The sequence below is a fragment of the Chiloscyllium plagiosum genome, chromosome 31 (genome assembly GCF_004010195.1).
Source record: "Chiloscyllium plagiosum isolate BGI_BamShark_2017 chromosome 31, ASM401019v2, whole genome shotgun sequence".
Lineage (NCBI taxonomy): Eukaryota > Metazoa > Chordata > Chondrichthyes > Orectolobiformes > Hemiscylliidae > Chiloscyllium > Chiloscyllium plagiosum.
This window is the reverse complement of record NC_057740.1, coordinates 39,986,887-40,014,689: the sequence shown is the minus strand read 5'-3', so window position 1 is coordinate 40,014,689 and position 27,803 is coordinate 39,986,887. Positions and strand designations below refer to the sequence as shown.

At 43.3% G+C, this 27,803-nt stretch overlaps 1 protein-coding gene across 3 annotated transcripts; it reads right to left on the bottom strand.

Moving 5' to 3' along the window:
• Positions 1–4,361: 4,361 nt before the first annotated feature.
• Positions 4,362–26,956, bottom strand: tmem161a (transmembrane protein 161A). Of its 3 annotated transcripts, XM_043721453.1 has the most exons (12): positions 26,816–26,956; positions 23,708–23,811; positions 22,418–22,498; positions 19,489–19,586; positions 17,878–18,034; positions 15,702–15,853; positions 13,456–13,519; positions 11,512–11,655; positions 10,272–10,385; positions 9,257–9,431; positions 8,480–8,576; positions 4,362–5,722 (listed from the first exon to the last, which is right to left on the bottom strand). In XM_043721453.1, exons 1-12 carry the CDS (start codon positions 26,816–26,818, stop codon positions 5,451–5,453), a joined length of 1,461 nt encoding a protein of 486 aa, XP_043577388.1. In that variant the 5' UTR covers positions 26,819–26,956; the 3' UTR covers positions 4,362–5,450. The 3 variants fall into 3 exon arrangements, with proteins under 3 accessions (XP_043577388.1, XP_043577389.1, XP_043577390.1); XM_043721454.1 differs by lacking the exon at positions 23,708–23,811; XM_043721455.1 differs by lacking the exons at positions 15,702–15,853; positions 17,878–18,034 and having other exon boundaries at positions 26,816–26,948.
• Between the last annotated feature and the right edge of the window lie 847 nt (positions 26,957–27,803).

Here is a 27,803-nt window from a genome sequence, read left to right as displayed (position 1 = left end):
ACAGTGTTGGGAGATAGCGAGTGGCCAAGATTGCAAAGAAACAAGACTTATGTTAGTAGCATGATCACAGAGAATTAATAATGAAAGTACTCCAAGGCTAAGAGTCAGTGCAACTTGGTTGATGAAATATTTATAGTAATGCCTAAATTAAATTAAAGTTGTTAAATTAAAATTCAGGAAACAAATAATGTTCCTAGTCTGCTCTCCCACTCACTTTTTGATTCTTTAGGTGAGATCACAAGCCACTGTTGCTAGGACATTTATTTATTCTGTGCGAAGTTGTCTCAGTCCCTCTTGGACAAGTGTTAGAGACAAATGCAAAGCCAGTGCTGATGAAGTGCTGCACTGTCAGAGGTATCACCTTTTCATCCAGACCTTTAAAGGGAGCATCTGTCGGATAGATATAAGAGATTTAAGAGTAGCCACAATTTGAAGAATAAAGGGGAGTTTATTCCTGGTGTCTCCTCCCCTCAACCAAGATCACTAAAATCAGAATATCTGGTTGTTATTACTTTGCAGTTTGCAAGCGGCTGCTGTGCACAACTGGCTACCACATTTCCTACAACAGTGACTACACTGTTGATGCTGTTCTGATGCTGTGAAGACGCTGTAAAAGTTCTTTTATTACCTGTTATATCTTTTCATACAAAAATACAAACCCGTGATTAATTTTACCAATTTTTAATTTGTCTCCATAAAGTCTCACAAACCACACAATTCCACTTTAGCACAGAAAAATAATAACTGTTCTACATAATTTTAAAAATAATTATATCTTTCCACTGTCACTCCTGATCACCTAAAGGCACTGACTTATTTTCCCCAGGCACCATTTTTGGTCTCTGGTAAGAGCTTGAGCACATTGCTATTCTGTACATAGAGTCCAGTCAGTGAGTTTCAGCAGGCTATTTGACAGCAAAGTCATCACAAACAAACAATATCTAATCTTGACCTGATGTATGCACAATCTTTCCAACACCAGATGGCGATCAGAAGCAGGAATCCTGTTTGCTCCCCACTCCTTTCTCTTCGTGCTCTCAACCACAGTATTAAATATGACACTTGTAAATACTTTTGTGGCTCAGTGATAGTGTTCCTACCTCTTGGCCAGAAGGTCTGGGTTCAAGTCCCACCTACTCCCAGAAATGTATCAATGTACAGCTTAACAAGTAGGTAAAAATATCAAACATTCTCACTGACCATTTCAGTGCGCAACAGTATTATGCTTAATGATATTTAAGATTGAAATTTGGCTTCAGAAAATGGATAGCAGGCCAGCTTCATGTGTTTAATTCATATCTGGTTGAGGTGGACTAGCCCTTTAACGCATACAGCTTTATAATTAAGTCATTTGAGTGGAATCAGACAGATCAGTGAATTAGGAGTCTCCTGGGAGTCTGCAGGGGCCTGTATCCCTAAAGCAGCATGTGCCCCAGACACAAATTAAAGGCTGGAGTCAGAGTCTTTTGCACACAGGCTGGGAGAAACAAAAAAAGGGTCGCCAGGGGACCTAGATCAGATGGTTTTCTGGGTCCTAACTGAAAGCAATTTACAGTTAGCCGCAATAAAAGGGGGTGTGAGAGGTGTGTGGTTTTACAATTACGGCAATTGCCTCGACCATGTCTTTTAATTAGGGAAATGGAGTTGTGAAAGGGAGTTGGGACGATAGTAGAGAGGGTCTGAGAGGAGAAAAGGGTGCAGGCGTAAATTGTATGAGAGAGGCAGATGTAAAACAGGGAGAGGATGCCATATTTAAAGGTCACAATTTCAGTTACATTTTTAACAAAAAAAACCTTAAGATGCTGATAGGATAGAGCTCCTGTCAAGAGAGGTCCAACATAAAACGAGTTTGGGTCACCTCAACACACAATTCTCGTTCAGGTACATTGAGACAGTATAGGGGAAGTTTCGCTCTGTATTTAACCCTATGCTGTACCAATCCTGGGACTGTCTGATGGGGGACAGTGTCTGTTGAGGGAATTTCACTCGGTATCTAACCCCATGCTGTCTCTGTCCTGGGAGTGTTTGAAGGGGACACCAGATCCCTGAAAAAAGTAATTAACGGTTGCATCTTCATGCCCCAATATTCTTTTCCATGAAGAATATGGAAAGTGATGTTTAATGTAGGTGCCTTAAAGTTATCTTTTCAGCAGAGACCATTGTTTTGTAATAGTTACTTAAACACATTCATAACGTGATTTCATCTTGTGCTGTAAGACAGATAATTCATTACTTTGTTTTAGACTAACTATATGCATAAGTTTATATATACCATTAAGTCCATTCTTAAAACATTTTTTAATTATGTCACAGGATTAATATCTTACAACTTAAACAGAAATGATTGGAGAAACTCAGCAGGTCTGGCAGCACTTGTAGAGAGAAACTCAACTTGACTTAGAACATTAACTCTATTTTTCTCTCTACAGATGCTGCCAGACCTGCTGAGTTTCTCCAGCACTTTCTATTTCAGATTTCCAGTGTCCACAGCATTTTGCTTTGAATATAATGTTGAGTGGGCTTGCTGTGCAATGGCTGTTATTTAATCTGTTGATGACAACACAAAAATGGCAGCATGAGGAGCTTTCGGCTCACTTTGTTAACAACTCTTCTGCTCTCCATCTTGGCCATCAACCTTTCTAACACTCTGTTGGGGAACCTTTCAGACCAAATATTGTGGGTCCAACTGCAGAAACCTAAACAACAACAAAATCTCAGCTGACCCTCCTGCTGTATTACTGAGGGAGCGTTGCACTGTTGGAGGTGCCAATTTTCAGAAGAGGGGATGTAAAGGATCCCACAGCAGGGAGCAGGAAAGTTCTCCCCAGGCAACATTCATCTCTCACCCAACACCAACAGATGGTCATCACGTTGTTGTTTCTGGAAATATTCTGTGTGCAAATTGGCAGCAGCAGCATTTCTTACTTTTGTTCACAATTCAGAAGTTCTTAGATTCTAAAACCCCGTGAAGTGCCCCAGGATTGTGAATGGCGCTCGATAAGGTGTTTTATAGGCTACCCAAACCTTCTGCTCACACATCACTTGTATTTCCATGTGTTCAGAACACAATCTACTCACACTGGCTTACCATCAATTGATCAAATTTAGCTGCAATCTCCCCTCTCTACCATTTCCCCCTTTTTCTCCAGTGCCCTACTGATGACTTCTATATTTCCTCATGGGCAGAATATCTTACTTATAAATATCTTCAGTCATTTTTAATAGCAAGAACCTCACAATGGCATTCCAATGACAGCAGCATAGAGGCTCAGTGGTTAGCACTGCTGCCTCACAGCACCAAGAACCCGGGTTCAATTCCACTCTTGGAGTTTGCACATTGTGCCCAAGTCTGTGTTAGTTTCCTCGCACTGTCCAAAGATTAGATTAGATTCCCTACAGTGTGGAAACAGGCCCTTCTGCCCAACAAGTCCACAACAACCCTCTGACCCATTTCCCTCTAACTAGCGCACCTAACACTATGGGCAATTTAGCATGGCCAATTCACCTGACCTGCACATCTTTGGATTGTGGGAGGAAACTGGAGCACCCAGAGGAAACTCGTGCAGACATAGGGAGAACGTACAAACACCACACAGACAGTTGCCTGGAATCGAACCCGGGTCCCTGGTGCTGTGAGGCAACAGTGCTAACCACTGAACCACTGTGCCACCCCAGATATGCAGGGTAGCCATGTGAAATGTGGGGTTACAGGGTTTGGGTCTGGGTGGGATGATCTTCAGCGGATCGGTATGGACTTGATGAACCAAATGGCCTGCTTCCACACAGCAGAGATTCTATGATTAACACGGGACATCTAGGCACTGACACTGATCCAGAACCCCACTTCGCCCTGGAACTGAGAAATAGGGGAGGGGACCCATGAGTGTAATAAGCCCCATACCACTCACCACCCCCTCCTCTGCCCCTTCTGAAATTTCAGAATGGTTTTTAAGGTTAGGGATTTTTGGGTGATCTGCCTGGGGTGGGGGCGTAGCTCTGATGATTAAAAATAGGCAACTTATCGATGGACAAAGCAGTGCTTACCCTGTTTGTGAGCGTGATCGGAATTCCTTGGGTCACCTCAGAGAGGTGCCTTTCCAAGGATGTAGGGAGAGGAGGGTTGCAAAGATTTTAAACACTAACAGTTTAGAGTGGTATGGTGGCTCAGTGGTTAGCACTGCTGCCTCTCAGCGCCAGGGACCCAGATTTCAGCCTCTGGTGACTGTGTGGAGTTTGCACATTCTCCCTATGTCTGTATGAGTTTCCTTCTACAGCCCAAAGATGTGCAGGTCAGTTGAATTGGCCATGCTAAATTGCCCATAGTGTGAGGTGCACTAGTCAGAAGGAAATGGGTCTGGGTGGGTTACTCTTCAGAGGGTCAGTGTTGACTTGTTGGGCCAAATGGCCTGTTTCCACACTGTAGGGAATCTAATCTGCCTCAATTTGCTTAATTGTGTTGTTAACGTGAAAAGTTTGGATCCTTCTTTCCAAACTCCAGTTTGAACCCCACCCACTGTCAGGATTTTCATCCCCATCTTAATTTCTATTTCTTAGGGAGATTTATCCTTAAATATCATCTTTTGACCTTCCATTCTGAGATAGAATAATTTAGGCATTTTCCCTCTGCGAGTGAAGGCATAGGGAAGATGAAAAAGGGCACTGGGAAAGGTTCCCAAATTAGGACACTAAACAATTGATGAAAAATTGAAAATTATTCGATTGGCCTTCAGATAGTTACCATTGTCTCAGAGGACCACAGGGCTGCTCTCTCATTAGAGAGAGATGACTGGTGGGTGTTTAACCTGAGAATCACCATGTCTCAACCAAGGGGGCAGGTTGAGAAAAAGAGTCCTTCATGGTAACCTCAGCCAGAGCACAAATTGAACCCACTGGCATCACTCTAATGCAAAACAGCTGACCAGCCAACTGAGCTAACTGACCCCCACCCTTCAGATACAGGACCATAACATTTGTGACAAAGGATGCCGAACAGTCTACCTCCTGCTAGCTTTCTCCCACCCTCTCCACGCCTTGCGTAGCTTCACAGCAGCAAGCTTTCTGGTACCTTGTCCCAAATGCCAAGGTGGGAGACTGTTCAACACCGGAGGCATCAGACTCCAGCTCAACCCTGTCCTTACTGAGCATCAACGGATAAAGATCAAGAGCTGCAAAGCCTGGTTTGTACCTGCTCTCCGGGTAAACAAAAGAGCAGCCAAATAGGTGTGAGGTGTAGAACTGCCTGCAGGCAGCTAGTTGATGGTAGATGTCAGCACCTTTGAGCAAAAAAAGTGGAAAAAATTTGGATGTGGGGAGCTGGAGTGGATCTAAAAAAAAGGTGAATATATTAAAGGAAATATTTTGAACTCATCATCATTCACTCATTCTCCAACATGACAGGAGAATCAATACTTTCCAGTGTGTTTCATTCTCATGTCCCAGTCTCAGTTTTCCTACGAGGTCACCATGTACTGATGGAAGTAAAGGCCAAACAGGTTTGTCACCACTTGACAGGCCGCCAGCCACCATGTCAGGAAGGAGAAGAGGCCACGGTAAAACAGGGGTGTGAAAATGTGAAAGATGGTGCTCAGGAATGCTTTGATCCGAGAGACTGTCACTTCATATCTCTCCTCCTCATTGGGAGTTGTTCCAGAGAATTCCGAGGTAACATCCAGAGCTGGAGACACTTGAGGGGACTCTGGGTAAAAGCCCCATGAGTAATCACCTAAGAACAACAAGCACGCAATGAGCCGCACTGAATCAACAGAACTGAAGCAGGACGTTCGACCCAAGTGGTCCATGCTGACAGTATGCATTTAAAGAAAAGCTGCAGAAGTATGAGGGAAAAAGGAAGGAACACAGAATGCTGGAGCAACTGAACAGATCTGCTATCAACTGTGGATAAAGAGAGACAGATAGTTGGGTCCGGTATGACTCTTCTTCACATTTTTGAATCATAGTGGATTTGAAACATTAATACTGTTTCTCTCTCAACAGAACTGCTGAGTTACTCCACCATTCTATGATTGTTACAGATTTCTAGCTACCTCAATATTTTGCTTTTATTTAAGTGAACAAGGAAAACTAAGGCATGAGGTTTGTGTCAGCATGAGATTGTTGTGCTGTGCTGCATATACTTCAAGCACCTAGACAGTAAGTCTGACTGAATGCAGTGCACATAGTGTGTTATCATTTTGTATTATTCATTCATTTGTTGTTGACCGTCCCTAATTACCCAGAGGGCAGTTAAGAGTGAATGACATTGCTGTGGATCTGGAGTCATAGACCAGGTAAGGATGACAAATTTCACTCCCTGAAGGGCATTAGTGAAATAGGCAGGTTTTTTTACAATAACAGTGGTTACATGATCACATTAGGATAGCTCTTTTTTTTGTAATTGAATTTAAATTTCACTGTCTGCCCTGGTGGGGTTGTGGATAGTGAGGAGGGCTGTTGTCGGCTGCAAAGAGACTTAGATATGATACAGAGCTGGGCTGAGAAGTGGCAGATGGAGTTCAACCCTGTCAAGTGTGAGGTTGTCCATTTTGGAAAGACAAATAAGAATGCGGAATACAGGGTTAACGGTAGGGTTCTTAGTGAGGTGACAACTTGTGGGTTTGAGATGATACGAAGATAGGTGGAGTTGTGGACAGTGAGGAGGGCTGTTGTTGGCTGCAGAGGGACTTAGATATGATGCAGAGCTGGGCTGAGGAGTGGCAGATGGAGTTCAACCCTGCCAAGTGTGAGGTTGTCCATTTTGGAAGAACAAATAAGTATGCGGAATACAGGGTTAATGGTAGGGTTCTTAGTCAGGTGGAGTAACAGAGGGATCTTGGGGTCTATGTACATAGATCTTTGAAGGTTGCCACTCAGGCCTATGGAGTATTATCGTTCATTAGCAGAGGGATTGAATTCAAGAGTCGTGAAGTGATGTTGCAGCTGTACAGGACTTTGGTTAGGCCACAGTTGGAGTACTGTGTGCAGTTCTGGTCGCCTCACTTTAGGAAAGATGTGGAAGCTTTGGAGAGGGTGCAGAGAAGATTTACCAGGATGTTGCCTGGAATGGAGAGGAAGTCGTACGAGGATAGGTTGAGAGTTCTCGGCCTTTTCTCATTGGAACGGCGAATGATGAGGGGTGACTTGATAGAGGTTTATAAGATGATCAGAGGAATAGATAGAGTAGACAGTCAGAAACTTTTTCCCCGGGTGCAACAGAGTGTTACAAGGGGACATAAATTTAAGGTGAAGGGTGGAAGGTATAGGGGAGATGTCAGGGGTGGGTTCTTTACCCAGAGAGTGGTGGGGGCATGGAATGCGCTGCCTGTGGGAGTGGTAGAGTCAGAATCTTTGGTGACCTTTAAGCGGCAATTGGATAGGTACATGGATGGATACTTAAGCTAGGACAAATGTTAGGCACAACATCGTGGCCCGAAGGGCCTGTTCTGTGCTGTATTGTTCTATGTTCTATGTTCTATGAATCTAAGGCCACACCATGCGCTACCCTGGCCCTGGAGATTACTAACCCAGTGCTGTTACAACTGGCTCCCTCCAGCACAGGCAGATCTAAGGTGGGTCCCTCCAATCCACATAGCTCATACTCAGAGACAAATGCCCTCCTGAATGAGTGCACCTTCGGACAACAGTAGAACAGAGCAAAATGGTGATCGTCCAGGGACAAAATTACGGCGATGCTGTTCAGGAGTGTCAGGAAGCAACACTTACATGTTTAACAAAGAGCAGTGAGAATCTGGAATTCATCTGCCACCAACACTGCTATTGAGGATGTGGTCAATAGAAGTTTTCAAGACAGTGACTGATCGATATTTGTTGTGTATCAAGGAAATAGAGCAGAGGTGGAATGGGGTGTCATTGGAATTGAAGTTAAAATCAGCAATGATCTAATTAAGGGCAGGTCACTGTTTAGAAATCAGGGCTCGCCCATTTAAAACAGAGATGAGGTGTAATTTTTTTCTCTGAGGATTGTGAGTCTTCAGAACTCGCTTCCTGAGAAGGGGGTGGAAACAGAATATTTTTAAGGCAGAGGTGAATAGATTCTTGTTCAGCAAAGAACAAAAGGTTATCAGGGGCAGGCAGGAATGTGGATTTGAGACTATAATCACATCAGTCACAATATTATTGTATGGCACAGCAATCTTGAAGGGCTGAATGGCCTATTCTTATTCATATGTCCACAAGCGCTGGATCAATTTGAAATTGTGCTCAATATAAGAGGCCATGGTATTAATAACCGAAAGAACTGAGGATGCTATAAATCAGAAACAAAACAAAAAACTTGCTGGAAAAGCTCAGCAGGTCTGGCACCAACTATGAAGAGAAATCAGAGTCAAAGTTTCAGGTCCAAAACATTAACTCTGGTTTCTCCTCACAGATGCTGCCAGACCTAATGAGGTTTTTTCCAGCAATTTGCTGTTTTTGTTTCAGACCACAGAATTAGTTGTTTGTTGTTAAGTCAGTTACATACCCAACACTTTCAGCAGCAGAGTGGAGTGCAGAAGCAGGATTACGGGGCCCAGGTACTGCATGGTGACTACACACAGGTAGCAGAATACTCGAGAAACCTGCAGCAGGGGGCAACAACATCCCATCAGTCACAAATAACGGAGTTCCAACCTGATCAAAACATGTTTATAATCTACACGTTAGAGGATCAGGACATAATCCCAAAGTCACAGCTGCCTGAGAACAAAATCACAACCCCATGCTATTCCAACTCTGAGTATGTTACTCTCTACATATGCCATCCAGTTGCTCCATTTAGATTCCAGTCTGTGTATAAATTAAAGCTAATTACTCTCAAGTAGTTGCTGAGACTTGTTCGAAAATGTATAGGAAATTCAAGCACCAAAAGTTAATTTAGAAAACTTAGACTGGATATTTGATACCAAAGTTTCAAATTTTAACTCCCCATCTCCACGGTACATTATTATTCAACACACACACACAGGGTCATACAGGACCAAATAAATCCTCTTCAATAAAACAGAAGAATGCTGGAGAAATTGAGGGTCAGGCAGCATCTGTGGAGAGAGAGAAACTGAATTAACCTTTCAAGTCTGATCTGATTCTGCTTCGGAAATGTGTTCTGAACTTGAGACTTTGGATTCGAAAAGTTAATTCTATATCTGTATCCACAAGTGCTGCTGGACCTGCTGAATTTCTCTAGCACTTAACAGTTTTTGTTTCAGATTTCCAGCATCTGGCAGCTTTTTGCTCGATTCTCATATTTCCTGAGACGTACCTTCCTCTGGATTTCAATCATGGGGATGTTTCCAGCCTCCTTCTTCATTAGGTCTACCCCCTTTTCCGCCAGGTTTAGGTACGCCTGCAGATGGTAGCGGGTCATGGTAAGACGCAGTGCACAGAGCATGATGATTATCCACAGACGAACTGTGTTGTATGTTGTGTCAGACATCCTTCAGAATCAAATGAACAAGAAAGCCCAAACTCAGAACAGTACAGCATTACGGCATTATTACTCAGTATTTGCTTGAATACAGAAGATCTAATTGAGAAGGGTGAAGTTGTGAGAGAATGAGAGACAATGAGAGAGAGAGAGAAAAAAACAATATATTCTGCTGGGAGCTGGGGATAGTGGGAGGAGGTAGGGACTGAATCTTAAAATTTGAATGAAGTCATTCAGAGGTAATGTCAAGAAAAGACTACTTCATATTGTAGGCGGATGTTTCTCTCCCCCAGATTGCTGGGCTTGACTGAAAATATCAAAGCCAAAGTGATAAGACTTTATTGGGTAACAATATCAAGGGTCATGTGACCAAGGTGTATGGATGGAGTTGAGAAAAAATTAACCATCTGTCTGAAGGATAGAACAAGATTAAAGGGCTGAATGGCCTCCCCTTGATCCTAAAGCAAAGACTGCAGCAGGAAGTACAACTGGCTTGGGGGAGGGGTTGGGCAGATGTTTGGGTAACAATGACTTAACAGTCTCAGTAAGGCATATACAGTTGCAGCAGGACATGCTTGCTCTCGTACACAAATCCTCTTGCAATAAAGGCCTACATACCATTTGCTTTCCTAATCACCTGCAGCCTCTGCACGTTAACTTTCAGTGACCTATGAACAAGGATGACCAACTAGATCCTGTTGCACATCAATACAGTAATCGCTCACTGCTGAAGCAATACTGAGAGTTTTGGAACTAACGCTGCTTTGATGAGAAGAAGTGGTCATTTGTCAGAGGATGGGAAAGCAGGAAGGTGTTTTTGAAATATTGTGAGGCATTGCTGGACACTCACAGCTGTACTTGCTCTTTTCCAAGTGGAGTTTTCATCACAAAGTCCCTGGTGATCGGTTTAACCCACAGCAGCAACACTATGACGGGAGACAGGAAGTTGGCCTGCAATAGGATCCTGGGAGAAGGGCAGAAATAAGAGATAATGAGAGGACAGCAACTAGAACAACATGAAACAAAACTCAACCAGTGTCACAACTCTGCACAATGGCACCAATGAGCTAACAAAGGCCGAGACAAAGCGAGAAAGCTTTGGGGAGAGGTATTCTATAACTTTGGATAGAGTGTGCAGTTTAAACAACATCTATCGCATCTTTAAATATCTCAAGGAGCTGCAAAGGAGTTATTATTGAGCAAAATCTTTTCCATCTCCCAAACTGGTTGTTGGTGGCCCCAGTATAACGTTTCATCTCTTTCTGTGCTGCAGGGAGGGATCAGTGAAGTTCGGGAATCAGGATTTGTTTGTCCTCATGCAATAGCTACACCTTCTGACTCTTTCAGAAGTTGGAATGCCATGCCTCAGCCAAACTGATTTAGTTTGAGAAAGATTAGAACTGTGCTGCAGAAGGAATTGACACGCTGGGCCCTTTTCAACATCATGAGCATGCTGGATATAGTAAGTAGGGAGAAACTGTTCCCGCTCTTAAATGGAACAACAATGAGAAGGCATTGACTTAAAGTGACTGTAACGCTGTCGAATATTAAGAACCGGTGGTTAGATTGTTTCTTATTGGTGATGGTCATTGCCTGGCATTTGTGTGGCTCGAATATTACTTGCCACTTTTCAGCCCAAGCCTAGATATTGTCCAGGTCTTGTTGCATTTGGACATCGACTGATCAGTAGCTGAGGAGTCACGAATGGTGCAGAACATGGTGCAATCATCTGCTAAAGAAGCAAGGAGGAAATCAGGAATTACTTTCTCACCGAGCAAGTAGTTGGGGTATAGAACGCACTGCCTGTAAATATGGTGGAGGCAGGTGCAACTGAGGCATTCAGGAGGGCATTGGATGATTATTTGGATAAAAATGGTGTAGAGGGATATGGGGAATAGCAGGAGATTAGAACTAAGTAATGATACTCAATAATATGGTGCAGACATAATGGGCTGAATAACCTCATTCTGTGCCGTAAAAATCCTTTGATTCTATGATTTCCTGCTCCATTCTCTTCTCCATTAGCACCTCACTACAACATTCATTCGGTAAGTACCACAATAATATTTAGGCTCTGCTGAATTACTCACTGTATCAGAGGTTTGTCCGCAGTCATCTTGAGGGCATCTAAATGGGTCTGTGATAATCGGAGGCCCGGGAAGGTTAAACATGCTCCAATAAATGACGAAAGCCCAACTATTACAAGCTTAAAGACAAGTCTGGAGATTGAGTAACTGAAACCGAAACACATACATATCAACCTGTATCCACCAAGTGGATATGTCACCACAAAAAAATTTGATGGCAGTGGAATGGAGGGTTAGAGGTGAGCACAGGATAAATGATAGGAAAAGGGTAACAGACTTGACTAGGTATTTTTAAAAAGGGGCTACGGTCAGAATAAACAGCAGACGGGCCACTGCGGGTACAATGGGCTGAATGGCGTCTGTCAGAACCATACTATTTTGTGATTAAGTATTTCTTCAGTTATGAGCAATTAATATGCTGATGAGCAGAAGGATATAGTTGGTTGTCCTTGTTCCTAAGTCACTGAAAGTTAATGTGCAGAGGCAGCAAGTGATTAGGAAGGTAACTGGTGAGTCAGTTTTCAGTGCAAGAGGATTTGTGTACAAGAACAAGGATGTCCTGTAGCAACTGTATAGGCCTTACTGAGATTGCAATAAGTCAAACTCAAGACGTTATTACCCACATTGCTACCTAACACCCTCTTTCAAGCCACTTCCTGTTGCAGTCTTTGTTGTAGGATCAAGGAGAAGCCATTCAGCCCCTAAAATCTGTTTTATTCTTCAGACAAATGATGCATTAATCATCTTTTATTTTCTAGGTGTTTGTTGAGAGATAAATGGTACCTGTTCTCCTTTGAGCAGTACCATGAGATTACATCTATCAGCAAGTGGAATCTGGTTCAATATCGCACTGATCAATGTAGTTACTCCATCGGTACTTACTCAGGCTGGGTGGTGTTTTAATTCCTTCATCTCAGCAGCCTCCTGGCTAACCACCAGGCTGCTAAACTACCTCAGGATGTCCAAAAATACTTTGAAGCCAACAAAGGACTTTTGAAGTTGTTGTTTTGTAGGAAATGAGGCAAATACTGCACACTGCAACCTCTAATAATTCTCACTCTCTCCAGATAGAATACCCATTGTCTGATGCTCGCTGGTTGTGGTTCAATAATGCAAATTTATCACAATTCTTTTTTTTAATTCTTTCACAGGCAAGGCCAGCGTTTGTTGCCCATCCCTAATTGCTTCTGAAGTCAATGTCTTGTTTGGCCATTCCAGAGGGCAGTTAAAAATTGGACACATGTCTGTGAGTCTGGAGTCACATGTCGGCCAAGCAGGGTAAGGAGGGCAGATTTTCTTCCCTAAAGGACATTAGTGTTTGCAAAAAAGACCAGTCAATCACAGTTCCATGGTCATTTTTAGATTTTATTAATTTAATTTAGATTCCAATAGTTGCTGTGGTAGGATTTGAACCTGTCTCCCCAGAGCATTAGCCTGGTCTTGGAATTACTAGGCCAGTGACACTACTGCTGCACCACCATTAGGAAAGAAGCAAGTAGAGGTGTCAGGTTGCAAGACTAACTTAGCCAGTCTCAGGATTGAACCTACATCATCATAGTCATCAAGCCTCAAACTCACTATCATCATCTGAGTTAACTGACCCTACCTCCTACAATTAACAATGTAGTAATAATCAGATAATCTGCTTCAGTGATGTTGATAGAGGGGTAAATATTGGTCAGTATTTCAGGGATAGTGTCCCTGCTTTTCACAGATGAGACAGCAGATGAGGCCTCAGATTAAACTCTTGTCCAAAGAATCACACCTCTGACAATGCAGCACTCCTTCAGTATTGCACTGGGACGGTCAGCCTGGATTTATGGGTTAAAGTCACTAAGGTGGTATCTGAACTTCTGACTGAAGGGATACCCACTGAACCAAGGAAAATTTAAGGAGAAACATTTATAATGACAAGATACAATATTAAATAAAAGAAATAATACTCACGGCCAGATGTCCACCCCCTGTTGCTTTAGAAAGACCTCCACATTTTCATACAAGTTGGTAAAACCTAGAGAAGAGAATGGCAATGTTTACAGAGATAAAAATAAATTGCTGGAGAAACTGCAAGAGAAATTATACCACACTTGAAATGTTAACTGTTGCTCTCTTCATAGATGCTGCCAGACCTGCTGTGTTTCTCCAACACATTGTTTTTATTACAGATCTCCAGCATTTTGTTTTTTTGTCATTTTATTTTAGCTTCTACTTTTGTTTTAGCTTCCACAGATACCTCTGCTTGTTGACCCACTTCTACTATCACAGTGTCAACTTGTCACGGACTTTATTTGGTAAATGTGCTGCCCAGGGTTGCTGCTGACTTAGTGATCTCAGTCAAGAGGGCTATACAATGATCTTGGTGCCACTGACATTGAAAGGGGGATTGGAGGGAGGCTCAGGAGAGAGAGGAGACAGAAAGCCAGAGTCTCAGCTCCTTATCCTACCCCAATGTGCTCCAAGGATATGTGCATACAATTAGCATGGAAGAGGCTAGTATTAGTTTGGATATGATATTCCTAGGAGTAGGCTGGTTGATGGGAGACAGGTTCTGGAAATTAACTGAAATCAATAGATTATTGATACAAGGGTCTCCACAAGGTTTTCTGTGCAACACATTGGAGAGATGGACATAGAGAGACGCTCAGACTGCTGGTTCTGTACACAGGGGCTACCTGAAGCAAGCCAGTGAAGTTTCACTCTGCAATTTGTTTAATTGTGGTTTCGCTCTGTGGATGTGAACCATGCTGGAGAAGCATCAATTGTCCATCCATCATCTTTTCAGTAATGGCTTTCTAGTTCCTCGACACTGCTTGTGTAACACATTAGCTTCGCCAAACCACTTCAGAGTGAAATGAAAGTCAACCACAAAGTCAGAGACTGGGTCAACTACATGCCAGGCTGTACTCTGTTCCCCAAAGGACAAGTGTACCTTCATTAATAGGAATGTTTTCTTCACTAAGCGTTCCTTAGTGGCCTGGCCTTTTGTGCTAGTGAATCCACAGACTGACCATCCTCAGTGTAGACCTAGATGGCTATTCTGTTTCCTGAGACTGTATCCTTTGGTTCTAGATTCCCCACCCAGGGGAAACATCCTCTGTCCATCCAGTCTGTCCAGTCCTGTTAGAATTTATACATTTCCCTTCTCATTCTTCTAAACTTTAATGAAATCAGGCTCAGTTGAACCAATCTCTCCAGATAGGACAGTACTGCCATCCCCAGTGTCAGCCTGGCGAACGTCTGCTGCACTCCCTCTATGGCAGATGTATCCTCTGTTAAATCAGGAGACTAAACATGCTCACAATATTCCAGATGGTCTTACCAAGGCCCTCTATAACTACAGTAAGACACCCTTACTTCTGAACTCAAATTCTCTTGTAATGAAGACTAATACACCTTCTTCCTTCATAACTGCTGCTGCACCTGCCTGTCTACTTCCATTAACCACTCCAAAAGGACATCCATATCTCTCTGCACATCCACAACTACCAATATATCAGCCTTTAAATAATGCTCTTCCTTTTCATTTTTCACACCAAATTATATAACTACATTATACTGCATCTGTTTGCCCACACACTCAACTTGTCTAGATCACCCCTGCATCCTCCTCACAACTCACAATCCCACCTTGTGTTGTCAGCAAATCTGGAAATATTGCATTTGTTTCCTTCATTTATCTATGTATCGAATTGCTGGGACATAAGCACAGATCTTTATGGTACACCACTAGCAGTGGGTGGAATTTAAACTGCAATCTTTAGAACAGTACCATAACTACGAAACTACTGCACATAAACTAGTAGTTTTCAGCAAATGGGCATCTCTGTAAAGGCTGGCATTTGAGGCCAAGCTATACCCTTGAGAAGGTGGTGGTGAGCTGTCTTCTCAAGGGACCGGAGACCATGTGGTGAGGAGATATCCAGTTGTTGGGATCTGGATCCCAGAATGTTTACTTTGTGACAATGAAGGCACAGCCAGTATACATACAAGTTAGGATTGTGTGTGACTTGGAGGGGAAGCATATGCCTGCTGTCCCTGTCTTCTCTGGTGGTGGAGGTGCTGGGTTTGGGTTGGGCTGTTCCTGTATTTGCCTTTGGAACTCAATGAAATGCCAGGTACAAGCCCATTTGACCACATGGTTATCATACCCTTCAGCGTGTTGGATACAAGTGTAAAACTTCCAACAGACTTACCGGGCTCAAGGCCAAACTCCAGATAATCCTCCCGCACGACCAGGACCAGCATTGCAATTAGGACAAAGAGGAACGCAAAAGTCAGGCAGACAGAGCGCTCACCTCCTTCCTCTGTCCTGAAATAATGTGTCATCAGAGAGAAGAGAACCTTACTGTGCAGATAGTGTCAAGGCAAACAAAGGGGTTTCACATTAGAACTGAATCAAAACACAGCCCGTTTTATGGGATATACTGTCAGTTTAAGATAGTGTTATTTATCCATTCTCATTTTATCAAAGGAGACAGTCCCAAGTTGGGATTTTTGACTTTGTCCACCCCTCCATTCCTGATGAAGGGCTTTTGCCCGAAACGTCGATTTTCCTGCTCCTCAGATGTTGCTGTGCTTTTCCAGCACCACTCTAATCTAGACTCTGGTTTCCAGCATCTGCAGTCCTCACTTTTGCCTTTGTCCACCCCAGTCCAACACCAGCACCTCTACATCATGGCTACCATTTAATCAGATCATGTCTGATCTGCACCTTAACTCTATTTACCCCCATTTGACTCTACATCCCTTAATTACTTTACGTAACAAAAATCTTGGAAATTTAAATCGACCACTCCCACCCCCAGCCAATCTTTTAGGGAACATAAGCTTCAGATATCCACTACCCTTTGTGTAAAACAAAACTTGCTAGTTTCACCCGAAACAGCCTGCCTTGTAAAATCACGCACTTCCCTTTTTCCTGCCCAATTCCAGTTGTATCTGTCCAGCTGCGGAGACTTGTTGGAACCTCTGGTTGTTACAACTCCAACAGCTGTTCCAACATGTCTGTGGAAGTGGCTGGATTGCTGGCTGGAGGAGGAGAGGGCTCTGACCCAGAAAGCTGTCCTTGTTGACTGCTCTTTTTTATGTAGCAGCGGGTCAGTTTGTTTATCCCCACTGATTACTTGAGGAGGAAGATTAGCAGGGCTGTAAACACTCAATTCATCCCTCAGACAGCTCTCAGCAGGGGACAATGCCATTAACCACTTTTACTGCTTTTCAGAGAGTCAATGGTTATCCAATAAATTAAAACATTTCAACTGACTGAAAGGGAGGATGGTGACAGTCTCTCTCCTTGACGTGAACTGCAAATAAATTTTATGGACTTATCAGAAACACACTGGAGAGATCTTCTCTATAAAAAAAACTGTGAATCTTTTCACCTGAACATCAATAATTTGTAACAATAACAAGCCTACAGTTCTCCTAAAACAACAAGCTGGCCTCAAATCTGAGAACTAGTCCTTCCTTTAAATAAATATTCTTTAATTTAGCTGACAGCATTCAGTTCTTCAGAGTCAGAAGATCCTGGGAGATCAGAACCACTCCAGAGCACATGATCCAGGCTGACACTGTGCTGCAGCACTGAGGGAGTTACGGACTGTTGTAGACTTGTGCTTGCTTACCAATGAAGCATTAAACCAAGGTATGGTCAGCTCTTTTGGCTGGGTGCAAGATCGTCTCCATTTCACAGAGGCTCCTTGTTACCAATAGAGTTGTGGACAATATTCCCTGCAAAGCCAATGTCACCAAAAAGGTCACAAAATGGTCATTCATTCCCCTTCAAGTTAGTGGGATCTTGTTGTGCGCTGACTGCATGCCACACTTGCTATATATGACCCTCCCACAGTGCGGCACTCCCTCAGCACTAACCCTCCAACTTTGCAGCCCTCCCTCAGTACTGACCCTCCGACAGTGCAGCAATCCCTCAGTACTGACCCTCCAACAGTGCTGCACTCCCTCAGTACGACCCTCCAACAGTGCTGAGCTCCCTCAGCACTGACCCTCCAACAGTGTGGCACTCCCTCAGTACTGACCCTCAACAATGCCGCACTCCCTCAGTATTAAGCCTCCGACAGTGCCGTGCTCCCTCAGCACTGACCCTCCGATGCTATGGCACTCCCTCAGTACTGACCCTCTGACAGTGCAGCCCTCCCTCAGTATTGCATGGGAAATATCACCCTGGATTTTGTCCGGAGGGTCTGGAGTTGGACTTTAACCAAAGAAGTTTTGACTTTTAAGTGAGTGAGCTACCAAATGAACTTTAGTTGACATTGAACCTAAATGATAAGTCTGCATCCCCTTTGCTCACGTTAGTTTGTTTAATGCATGTTGTATCTGGGGGATGCAGGGGTATGACAAGAAGGATACATGCTAAAGGCTAACGTGAGCAGGCACCAGAGCACACCGACATTCACCTCTCCCTGTACAGGGAGCAGGCTGTAGTAGGCCTCAGTAAATATGTAAACCAGAGTCGCATACAAGACAAAATCCATGAGCCACAGGTAGTCTAGGAAGTAACGCAGAACTAAACAGAAGGGAAAAAAAGGAAATAAAGATTAACACTTTCCTCTCACAGTGCAATTTTTTTTTCCTTTATTTTGATATATCTTGCAAATGATCCTGATTAAAGTGATATGTGAAGGATCATAGACTCCCTCCAGTGTGGAAGCACGCCATTTGGCCGATCAAGTTCAAACAGCATCCCACCCAGACTCACACCCATATCCCTGTAACTCTGCATTTCCTATGGCTATTCCACCCAGCCTGCACATCCCTGCGCACTAAGGGCAATTTAGCATGGCCAAGCCATCTAACCTGCACATCTTTGGACTGTGGGAGGAAACATGAGCACTCAGAGGAAACCCACGCAGACATGGGGAGAACATGCAAACTCCACAAAGACAGAGGCTGGAATTGAACCCAGGTCCATGGTGCTGTGAGGCAGCAGTGCTAACCACTGAGCCATCACTGCCCTAAGTGTTATAAAAAAAGCATTCTCAACAGCAAGTAGTTAGGCTGTGGAATGCACTGCCTGGAAAGTTGATGGAGATAGGTTCATCTGAGGCAATCAAGAGGGTGTTGGGTAATTACTTGGGCAGAAAAGGTTCTGGAGAAAAAGCAGGAGATTAGCACAAGGAATGATACTCATTTAACAAGCCGGTGCAGCTACAATGATTGAATAGCTTCCTCCTGCATCCTAATATATCTGTGATTTTGTGAGTGTAAGAGAAACGCTTTGATAAAATGTCTTTTTTAGTTACACGCAATATCTGTACAACCAAATGACTTAACAAATTAATCTTGGTTCTGTTTCACAAAATCACCAAAATTACACCACATCTGGCCCACTGTGATAGTGTTCATTCTCCATAGCAGCTGTAACCTAATTCCATATGTTCACCACATTCCCGCAATACTTCATCTGCTTTTCCTTCAACCTAGTTCTCTAATGTGTTCTTCAAAGTTACCATGGTGCCTGTTTCAGTTGTATGACCAAGTGAGTATCAGGTGGCTTGTGAGACTAAGCCACGGAAGGCATAGAGTGATGAAGACGTTTTGGGAAAGAATTCCAGAATTTGGGGCCAAAGCAGCTGAAGGCACAACTATCAATTGCAGAGCGAAGACGACAAGGGGTCAGCAAGAGGCTGTAACTGGAGGATTGCAGAAATTTTGTAAGGATGGAGGAAATTTCACAGATGGGGGGGTGGGGGGGCAAAGATATGGAGAGATTTGAAAACAAAGGGTAAGAATTTTACAATAGAGGCATTCCTTGACAGAGAGCCAATCTTGGTCCACAAACAAAAAAGGGTGTAATGAGCTAATGGAATTGGTGTAAGTTAGGATATGGCCAGTATCAGTGGAACTGTCAGTACCTAGGTTCAGGAGAACGGAAATGAATTATCACCCAATTTATTCAGTCTAACTCTCACCGCTAACCCTTATAATTGTGATAATTTCAGGTTGTCACATGCTCCTTACCCAGGGCATCAAGAGGAGTGATTGGTTTCGCTTCCAGACACAGGTTGATGTCCTTGGGCACTCTCTCTGGTTTGGTTTCTGTCATGCCATTTTGCCTCCTGTCAGCAAAAAAACAATGAAGTAAGAGTGTACAAAAAATCAGAATAAACCAATGACCTTGCTAATACACAACATCATGAAAATTAAGGTAATTAAAACATAACAGAATAACACAAGACTCTGAGGGGGCTTGACAGAGTGGATGCTTAGAGGAGGTTTCCCCTCGTGCAGGGGGAGTATGTATAGAATGAGAAGGTCCAATTTCTAAATAAGTGGTCTCCCATTTAGATAGGATCGAGCAGGGATTTCTTCACATTAGTACTTGGAATTCTCTCCCACGCAGAGCAGCGAAGGCTGGGTCACTGAATATAGTTCAGGATTCAGTTAGTCAGAACTTTGATTGACCAGGGCTACGGTCAACCATCTTATTGAATGGTGCAGTAGGCTTGGGGGACTGAATGGCCTACTCCTGCTCATATGATCTTTCTCTTTGTATTTTGTTTCAAACCCAACCAGCATCTAAACCTTTGTGACTCTGCTGGTTTAACATTTTATCCTTCCTTTCTTGATCTTGCTCTCAAATCAAATTCCTACATGATTTGTGGTCCTGAAGCTGCCTTCAAGACCCTGCGTCACATGATTCTTATGCAAAAAGATTCTCTCATCAATTCTCTCTTGATAATGTCCAAGCCCGTCTAAGTCATATTTGAGGTGGTCTAGCTAGCACCCACCCTACATCATTGTTTGCATATGGGAATAGTGTTTTTCTGAGAGCTTCTTTTTGAATTTCTCTTGTGATGCTGGCATCACTGGCTAGGCATGCATTTATCCCCGACTCTCAGAAGTATTAGGGTGCAGAATGAGGCCATTCAGTCTGTTGTGCCCGCACCAGCTCTATTCTCTATTGTCAATCTTCTGCCTTTTTCCCCATATCCCTGCTCATCATTACTATCCAAATAATCATCCAATGCACCTCTTGAATGCCTCAATTAAACCTGCCTCCATCACATTTCCAGCTATTGCATTCCAGACCCTAACTACTTGATGTCTTAAAAAAGTTCTTTCTCACCTCATGCTTCCTCCATTTGCGCATCACTTTCAATCTTTGCCCTCTCAATCTTGTTTCTTTAATGAGCAGGAGCAGCTTCACCTATCTACTTCACCTGTCCAGCCTGCTCATGATTTTGAAAACCTCAATCAGATCTCCTGACAGCCTTCTCTCCAGGAAGAAAAATTCCCAACTTCTTCAAATGTTCCTCAAAGCTGAAGCTTCTCACACATAAGAACGTTAAAAACTCTGAACAGCAATACACAATTCAGTCCAAGCCTGCTCAGCCATTTAATGCAAACGTGGCTGATCACACCTTGGCCTTAGCTTCACCTCCTCTGAACTGCCTCCAATGTAACTACATCCCTCCTCAAGTACCGGGACCAAAACTGTTTGCAATACTCCAACTGCAGTCTCACTTACACATGGTACAGTTGCTGCAACACTTCCCTACTTTTATACTTGGTTTGTTTAGCAATAATTGGCAAGGTTTCAATTTCCTTCCTTATTACCTGCTGTACCTGCATACTAATTTTCCATGACTCATTCATGATGACACTCCGATCCCTCTGCACCGAAGCACTCTGAAGTTTCTCTCCATTTAGATAAATTGTCTTTCTATTTCTCTGATCAAAATGGATATCCCCACACTTATCCATGTTAGACTACATCTGCCAAATTAGACTGGATTACATTACAATGTGGAAACAGGCCCTTCGGCCCAACAAGTCCACACCGACCCGCCGAAGCGTAACCCACCCAAACCCCTACATTTACCCCTTACCTCACACTATGGGAAATTTAGCATGGCCAATTCACCTAAGCATGGCCAATTCACCTAAAATCTTTGCTCTTTCACCTAACCTATCCATATCCATTTATAAATTTCTTGTTTCTTCATTGCAACTTACTTTTCTACTTATTTTAACATCATCTGGAACCATTCTAATAAGTCGGTTTGCGCTCTCTCTAATGCGTTCACAAATTTCTTGTGCTGTGGGCCCCACAACTGTGCACAGTACTCAAGGTGACGTCTTACAAGTGTTTCAACATCACCTCCTTGCTGATCTTTTCTATGCCTCTGTTTGTAAGGCTGAAAACAGTGTGTGGTTTATTTACTGCGCTCTCCACCTGTCCTGCTGCTCTTAATTGTTGTCAAGGGGGTGGTGGTGAGTTGACAAAATCTCCACTCCTTCCTCGTCTCCCTGCAGTGAAGACTATCCTGTCTCATTCCTCTCTATTTTATTATCGTCAACAACTTGCTGAAAATTTGCCGCTCATCCCATTTCCCTTCCACACACACAAGTTAGTTGCTGTGCTGGTTTGGCCCTGTTCAGATTCTTCAGTGTGAAATTTTCCACTGCATTTCTTCACTTTTGTATCCCGTGGTTTCCATTTTGGGATTAAATGTACACTGAAACTCAGAATCTAGATTACAGCTCTGTGTTTTATGTTCCTGTCCTTTTAAAATACCAGTAACCTTAAAATGTTCTCTATGCCATATATGAACAGCCACTAATGGGGATTTTCTTGCCTCACATTTAAGTGCTGGATGTGAGAAGAGATGGATTGCTGTGATTAATCAAAATTCCTATTGTTATTCACAGAATCACAGAATTACTACAGTGTGGAAACAGGCCATTTGGCCCATCAGGTTAACACCGACCCTCGAACAGCATCCCACCCAGATCCATCTCTCTACCCTATCCCTGTAACCCTGCATTTCCCATGCCAGTGACCAGGGAAAATAGTAGACAGCTCAAAAATACTGAGATTCAGGTAGAATAATCTCACATAGGAACTATTTCCACTGAAATGCTGGCATTAAAACTTTCCACCCACCTGTCTCTCTTCACTTTGGGTTTCTGTTTTCCAGCCAAGGCTCGGAGTTCTTCATCCGATGGGTGTTTATATCGGAAAAGGCTGCCAAGAAAACAGACCAGGTAGTCACCAGAACTCTCACATCCCGACTGGTTCAATTCATTTATAAACCAAAAGAGTCAACATTTTCCAGGAAGGGTTTTATTGTCTGTGTCAGTGTTTATATGGACAGAGGCACCAATGCAGAGTGAGATCCTGCTACAGAAAAAGGCTGAGACTAGTCAGACCCACGGTTTAACACACTTACCCAGAAGGACCATCACTGACAGGGTCAGCATTTATTGCCTTCCACATGGTCTCCCTTGAGAAGGCAATGAGTGGCCTTTATTTTACCTGGTGACTGTAGCTTGACACAACTACGTGGCCACTTCAAAGAGCAGCCAAAAGTCATAAACTCCCGAGAACAGTACAGCACAGGAGGCCATTCAGCCCACTGTGTCTATACAGATCTTTCAAAAAGCAATCCAGTTAATTGTTTCTCAAATGTGATGCCCCTAAGAGACTGAGTTTTGTAAATGTTGGGTGTGGAGTTGTAGTCACATATTGAGAAGCCTGGGTGAGGATGCAACAATAAGGGGACATTAGTGAAATGTTTGGGATTTAATGGACAATTATAGTGGTCATTGTGTCCCACTCCCACACTATGTTTACACATTTAGATTTTTCAAATATATTTGCTCACAGGACGTGGTGCTAGTTGGGACAGCTTTTCTTGTCCACCCATGACTACCCTGGAGAAGGTCCTGATGAGCGCCGACTTGAACTTCTGTCGTCCTTGAGTTGTGGGGGCTGTTGTAGGAAACAAGTTCCAGGATTTTCACCCAGCAATACTGAAGAAACAGCCATATTCCACATTCAGAAGGCATGTGACTTGGAGGGGAACTTCAGTGATGGTGTTTCCTTGTATCTACTGTCCTTGTCCTTCTGGATGATAGAGATTATGGGTTTGGAAGGTGCTGCCCAAGGAACTTTGGTGAGCTACTGTAGTGTATCATGTAGATGGTACACACTGCTGCTGCTGAACGATAGGAGTGAATGGGGATGCCAATCAAGGATGTAGGAGTGGAGCAGACTGTAGCACAGTAACTGATTGGCACTCAGTTCCCACAACTCACAAAGAATGGCAGTTTCATGTAGGTTTCAGAGAGTTGTCAGTATCCGTGTGACCTGTCTCCTCGAGGCAGCCAGCAGCTTCCGGAGAGGAGATTTTAAAATGGGCAAAAAGTAATTTAACCAGGTTAGATATCTTACCTCCCATTACAGAGCAGCCAGCGACCTATGGAGTAATGAGGTGCTAATCTCTGCATTAGGGTCGCCATCAGCAAACTCACAACCAGCTGAACCCCAATAACACCCTGAGAGAAAAAAAAATCAATAATAACAGCAGAGTTTCCATTCAGTCAGCACCTGTTAACCTTACCACAATTTTCTCATTTGTATTTTATTAATTGTTCCTGTAAACCTCACTCTTCATATCTCATTCTTTATGTTCTTCCTCCCCATGTTAACACTCACTGCACCATACCTGTCTCCTACAGCAACTTATCCTTTCACAGAAACTCAAAACTGAGGAACCTTTTACTTCTCGGTTTCTCTTTCTCTTACAATCGACCACATTTTAAAACAAGTTTCAGTCATGGCTCAATGCAACATTCTACATTGAGTCTGAGGGCTTTGGATTTGAGACCAGTGTAAAGATTCAAGCAAAAAATCTGGGATGATATTCTAGTGTAGCACCAAAGGAATACCGCAATGTCAAAGGTGCTACCTTTTCCTAAGGTTCTGGCTACCCCCAATGGTGGATGCAAAAGGACAATTCTCCTCAATTTGTGCCAACATTTATCCTTCACCCTGGAGTAAGGGTATACCAGCTCCTTGCATTCTGTGAGCTGCTGCTCATGGTGAAGATTATTGTCACCATTCTCTTATAATATGCAGGAACTACACAGCCTGACTGATCTAATAGGGTAAGAGGAAAACTACAATGCAAAAGTGAGGACTGCAGATGCTGGAGATCAGAGTCTAGATTAGTGTGGTGCTGGAAAAGCACAGCAGGTCAGGCAGCATCTGAGGAGCAGGAAAATCGACGTTTCAGGCAAAGGCCCTGGGTCTAACTAGCTGAGTCTCTTGTAGTTAACAAGATATAGGTTATTGCATATTACAAGTTACACCAATAATGATAGACATAGCTCAAGACTTTGGGAAGGACTGGATGATAAGTCTCCTTCCTTCGAGATCCTAAGCTGTCCCCTTCACCAGTCGCTAGGCCAGCATTTCCTTCCTATCCCAAATTGCCCTCGAGAAGCTGGTGGTGAGCTGTCTTCTTGAACTGCTGCACTTTACGTGCTGTAGGTAGACCCACAATGGTATTAGGAAGAGAACTCCAGGATTTTGACCCAGTGACAATGAAAGATATTTTTGCAAATCAGAATTGTGCAAGGCTTGGACAGGAACTTGAGGTGATGGTGCTCCCATTACCTGCTGCCCTTGTCCTATGAGATGTGGGTTTGGAAGATGCTGAAAGAGTTGAAAGAGTCTTGGCGTATTGCTACAGTGCATCTTGTAGATGGTACACATTGCTGCTACTAAGTATCAGTGGTGGAGGGAGTGAATGTTTAAGGTACAGTTAAGGTCCTGCTGGTTCTAGTGGTTACACTCCTAAAAATAAACTTTGTAAATTGTGATTTTCACAACATGGCATACGGGCAACAGATGCATAGTGCACACTTTCTGCTTCAGGAAGTAAGATTGCTTTTCATTTATTTTATTTATAGCTGCAAAAGAGCAAAGAATGGATTTGAATGGAACAGAAACGTGCAGTATATTATGTGCATATAAGCAAAAATTACAAAACAGACATGCAAATGGCAAGACTTTACTGAAATGGATGTGATGCTTCGTCCACAATGGCTTTGAGTTCGAGGGTTCATCATTGAAACCCTACTGTGTGGAGACAGGCCATTTGGCCCAAGAAGTCCATACTGACCGTCCAAAGAGTAGCCCACCCAGACTCATTCCCCGACCCTATTACTTTACACTTCCCCTGACTTATGCACCTAATGTACACATGTATTAATGCACCTGAACACTGTGGGCAATTTAGCATAGCCAATGCACCTAACCTGCACATCTATGGACTGTGGGAGGAAACCAGAGAACCTGGAGAAAACCCACGCAGACACGGGGAGAACGTGCAAACTCCACACAGACAGTTGCCCGTGGCTGGAATCAAACCCAGGTCCCTGGTGCTCTGAGACAGCAGTGCTAACCACTGAGCCGAGTATTGTTGGAGCTGCACTTGTCAAAACAAATGGAAAAATCACATTTCTAGCTTGAATGTTGTAAGCTTTGGAGAGATGGGGGTGACTTATTCACCAGCATTGATATGGTTAGTCCAGTTTGGTTTCTGGTCAGTTGTAACCCCTGGAATGCTGATCATGGAGGATTCAGCAGTGGTAATACTATTGAATGTCAAGGGATGGTTGATAAGATTCTCTTGTTTTAGATTGTCATTGCCTGGCACTTGTATGGTGTGAATATTACTTGCCACTTATCATCCAGGTTTTTCTGCATTTGCACACAGGCTGCTCCTGTTCATGAGTGGTGTGCATCAATTAACTGTCGTGATAGATTTCCTTTACAACAATGACTACATTTCAAAATACTGGTTTTAATACTTTTTGGGACATCCTGAAAAATGTTGGATAACTTTCCTAACCAACCTGTTCAGAGGTAGTATTACACACCTCAGGAGCTGGTGGGACTCGAAACTAGGCTCAGAGGTAGGGGCACTACCCACAACAGCCCTTCTGAAAGGTACTATATAAATGCAAATATGTCATATCAAGACATGCATCATTTCCATTTGGTAACTTAAGAGCTAGGAGGTGATGACCACCTGGATGGAAGGTTATGGACACTGGGCAATGCAAGAATGTGGACTGCCCCCCCATGGTCTAATAGCCTATCAATACTCAACCGCATGGAATGGTGGAAACTGTTACAATGATGACAAACCAGAGACATTGTGGCACGTTGTGACCTGTCAATGGTGAACACCCCCACCACCCAAAACCCTCTTTAAGAGTATTGCTGCAAATGAACACTGGAAGCTTGCAATAAGAACTTGTGCGATGCTCCCAGGTCTAGATAGAGGCCTAAGTCACAGATTTGCCGTTACCCCACAGTGGGGGGTCGGGGTGGGGGTGGGGGGTGAACAGGGTCAGAACACCTCCCCTTCCCCCAACCAAACACTATTTTTAGTTGCAGCAACGATAATTGAAGCATGCCACTGTTATACAGTGCTGAAGGTGGCAAGGGTGAAAGCAGCACTGCGTGCCACAAGAACTCCCTCCTTACCATCTCTCTGCCAACTCAATCACACTTCAAAACTGAATTCATCCTTCTCCTCTCAGCCGCCTTAACGCCATCGCTCGCTTTTAAACTCAACCTAGCTTGAGCAATGATTGACAGATCGAATGACCAATCGCACGGTGGACTCAGAGTGATTGACGTGACTCTGACCTGTAAAAATGTTCGTCTGTTTGATTGGCTGTTATCGGGGCAGATAGACCAACCGAGACTCATGGAGAAGGTGGGATTTAACGTATTGACCAATCGGCATGTGGCTGGGCGCGCGACGCTATCAAGAGCGCTTGAGATGCGCGGACGCGTGCCGCGTGGATTCTGGGAATTGTAGTTCTTCACGTGATCCATCCCGTGACTCTCTGCGTGAGGCGTCACATAGAGAACTACAACATCCAGACTCCCTTGCACTAACACTACAGCTGTACACCCTTGCTTCAAACTCCAGCCAGTTTATTAAGATTTGGATGAAAATTAAATAAAACCTTTGCGAACTTTTGACAAACGTATTCTCAATGTTGCACAATACAATTAATTTGCACGGAACAGCATTGCCATAATAACTGCAACTGTTTAGTATAGTATCTTTGAAATTTCCATAAAAGGAAAGCTTTGAGGAGCATTTAAAGTCGCACTGCCTGATTTATTTTTGGCTAAAATTTAAGGGGATGGTGCCATTTATAAATAGCTATTTTTTAAAAAAATCAGTGTTTACATTAAAACTTGTGGAAATATGAAATGCACTTCATCTTAAATCTAATCGAAAGAAATTCGTTTGTAAACATTTTGGCCACTCAACTATTCTTTATGATCTTCTGCTAGTTTTTTGTCCCTATGTAAGATTGCATTAGGGATGCTATACAAAATTCTCACGATTATTGCTTTTGAGAAACAGTAGAAGTAATGTAGTTTATCAACAACAGCATTTACTCCACTGCAACCATTCTTCTAGTTCAATTTGGATTGTGCCTTTATCTGACCT

Coding starts and splice junctions, on each gene's coding strand:
- tmem161a (XM_043721453.1), bottom strand. Junction 13,520..15,701: donor GGAGTTTGGCCTTGAGCCCG/GTAAGTCTGTTG, acceptor TCTCTTCTCTAG/GTTTTACCAACTTGTATGAA. Junction 8,577..9,256: donor TGATTGAAATCCAGAGGAAG/GTACGTCTCAGG, acceptor CCCCTGCTGCAG/GTTTCTCGAGTATTCTGCTA.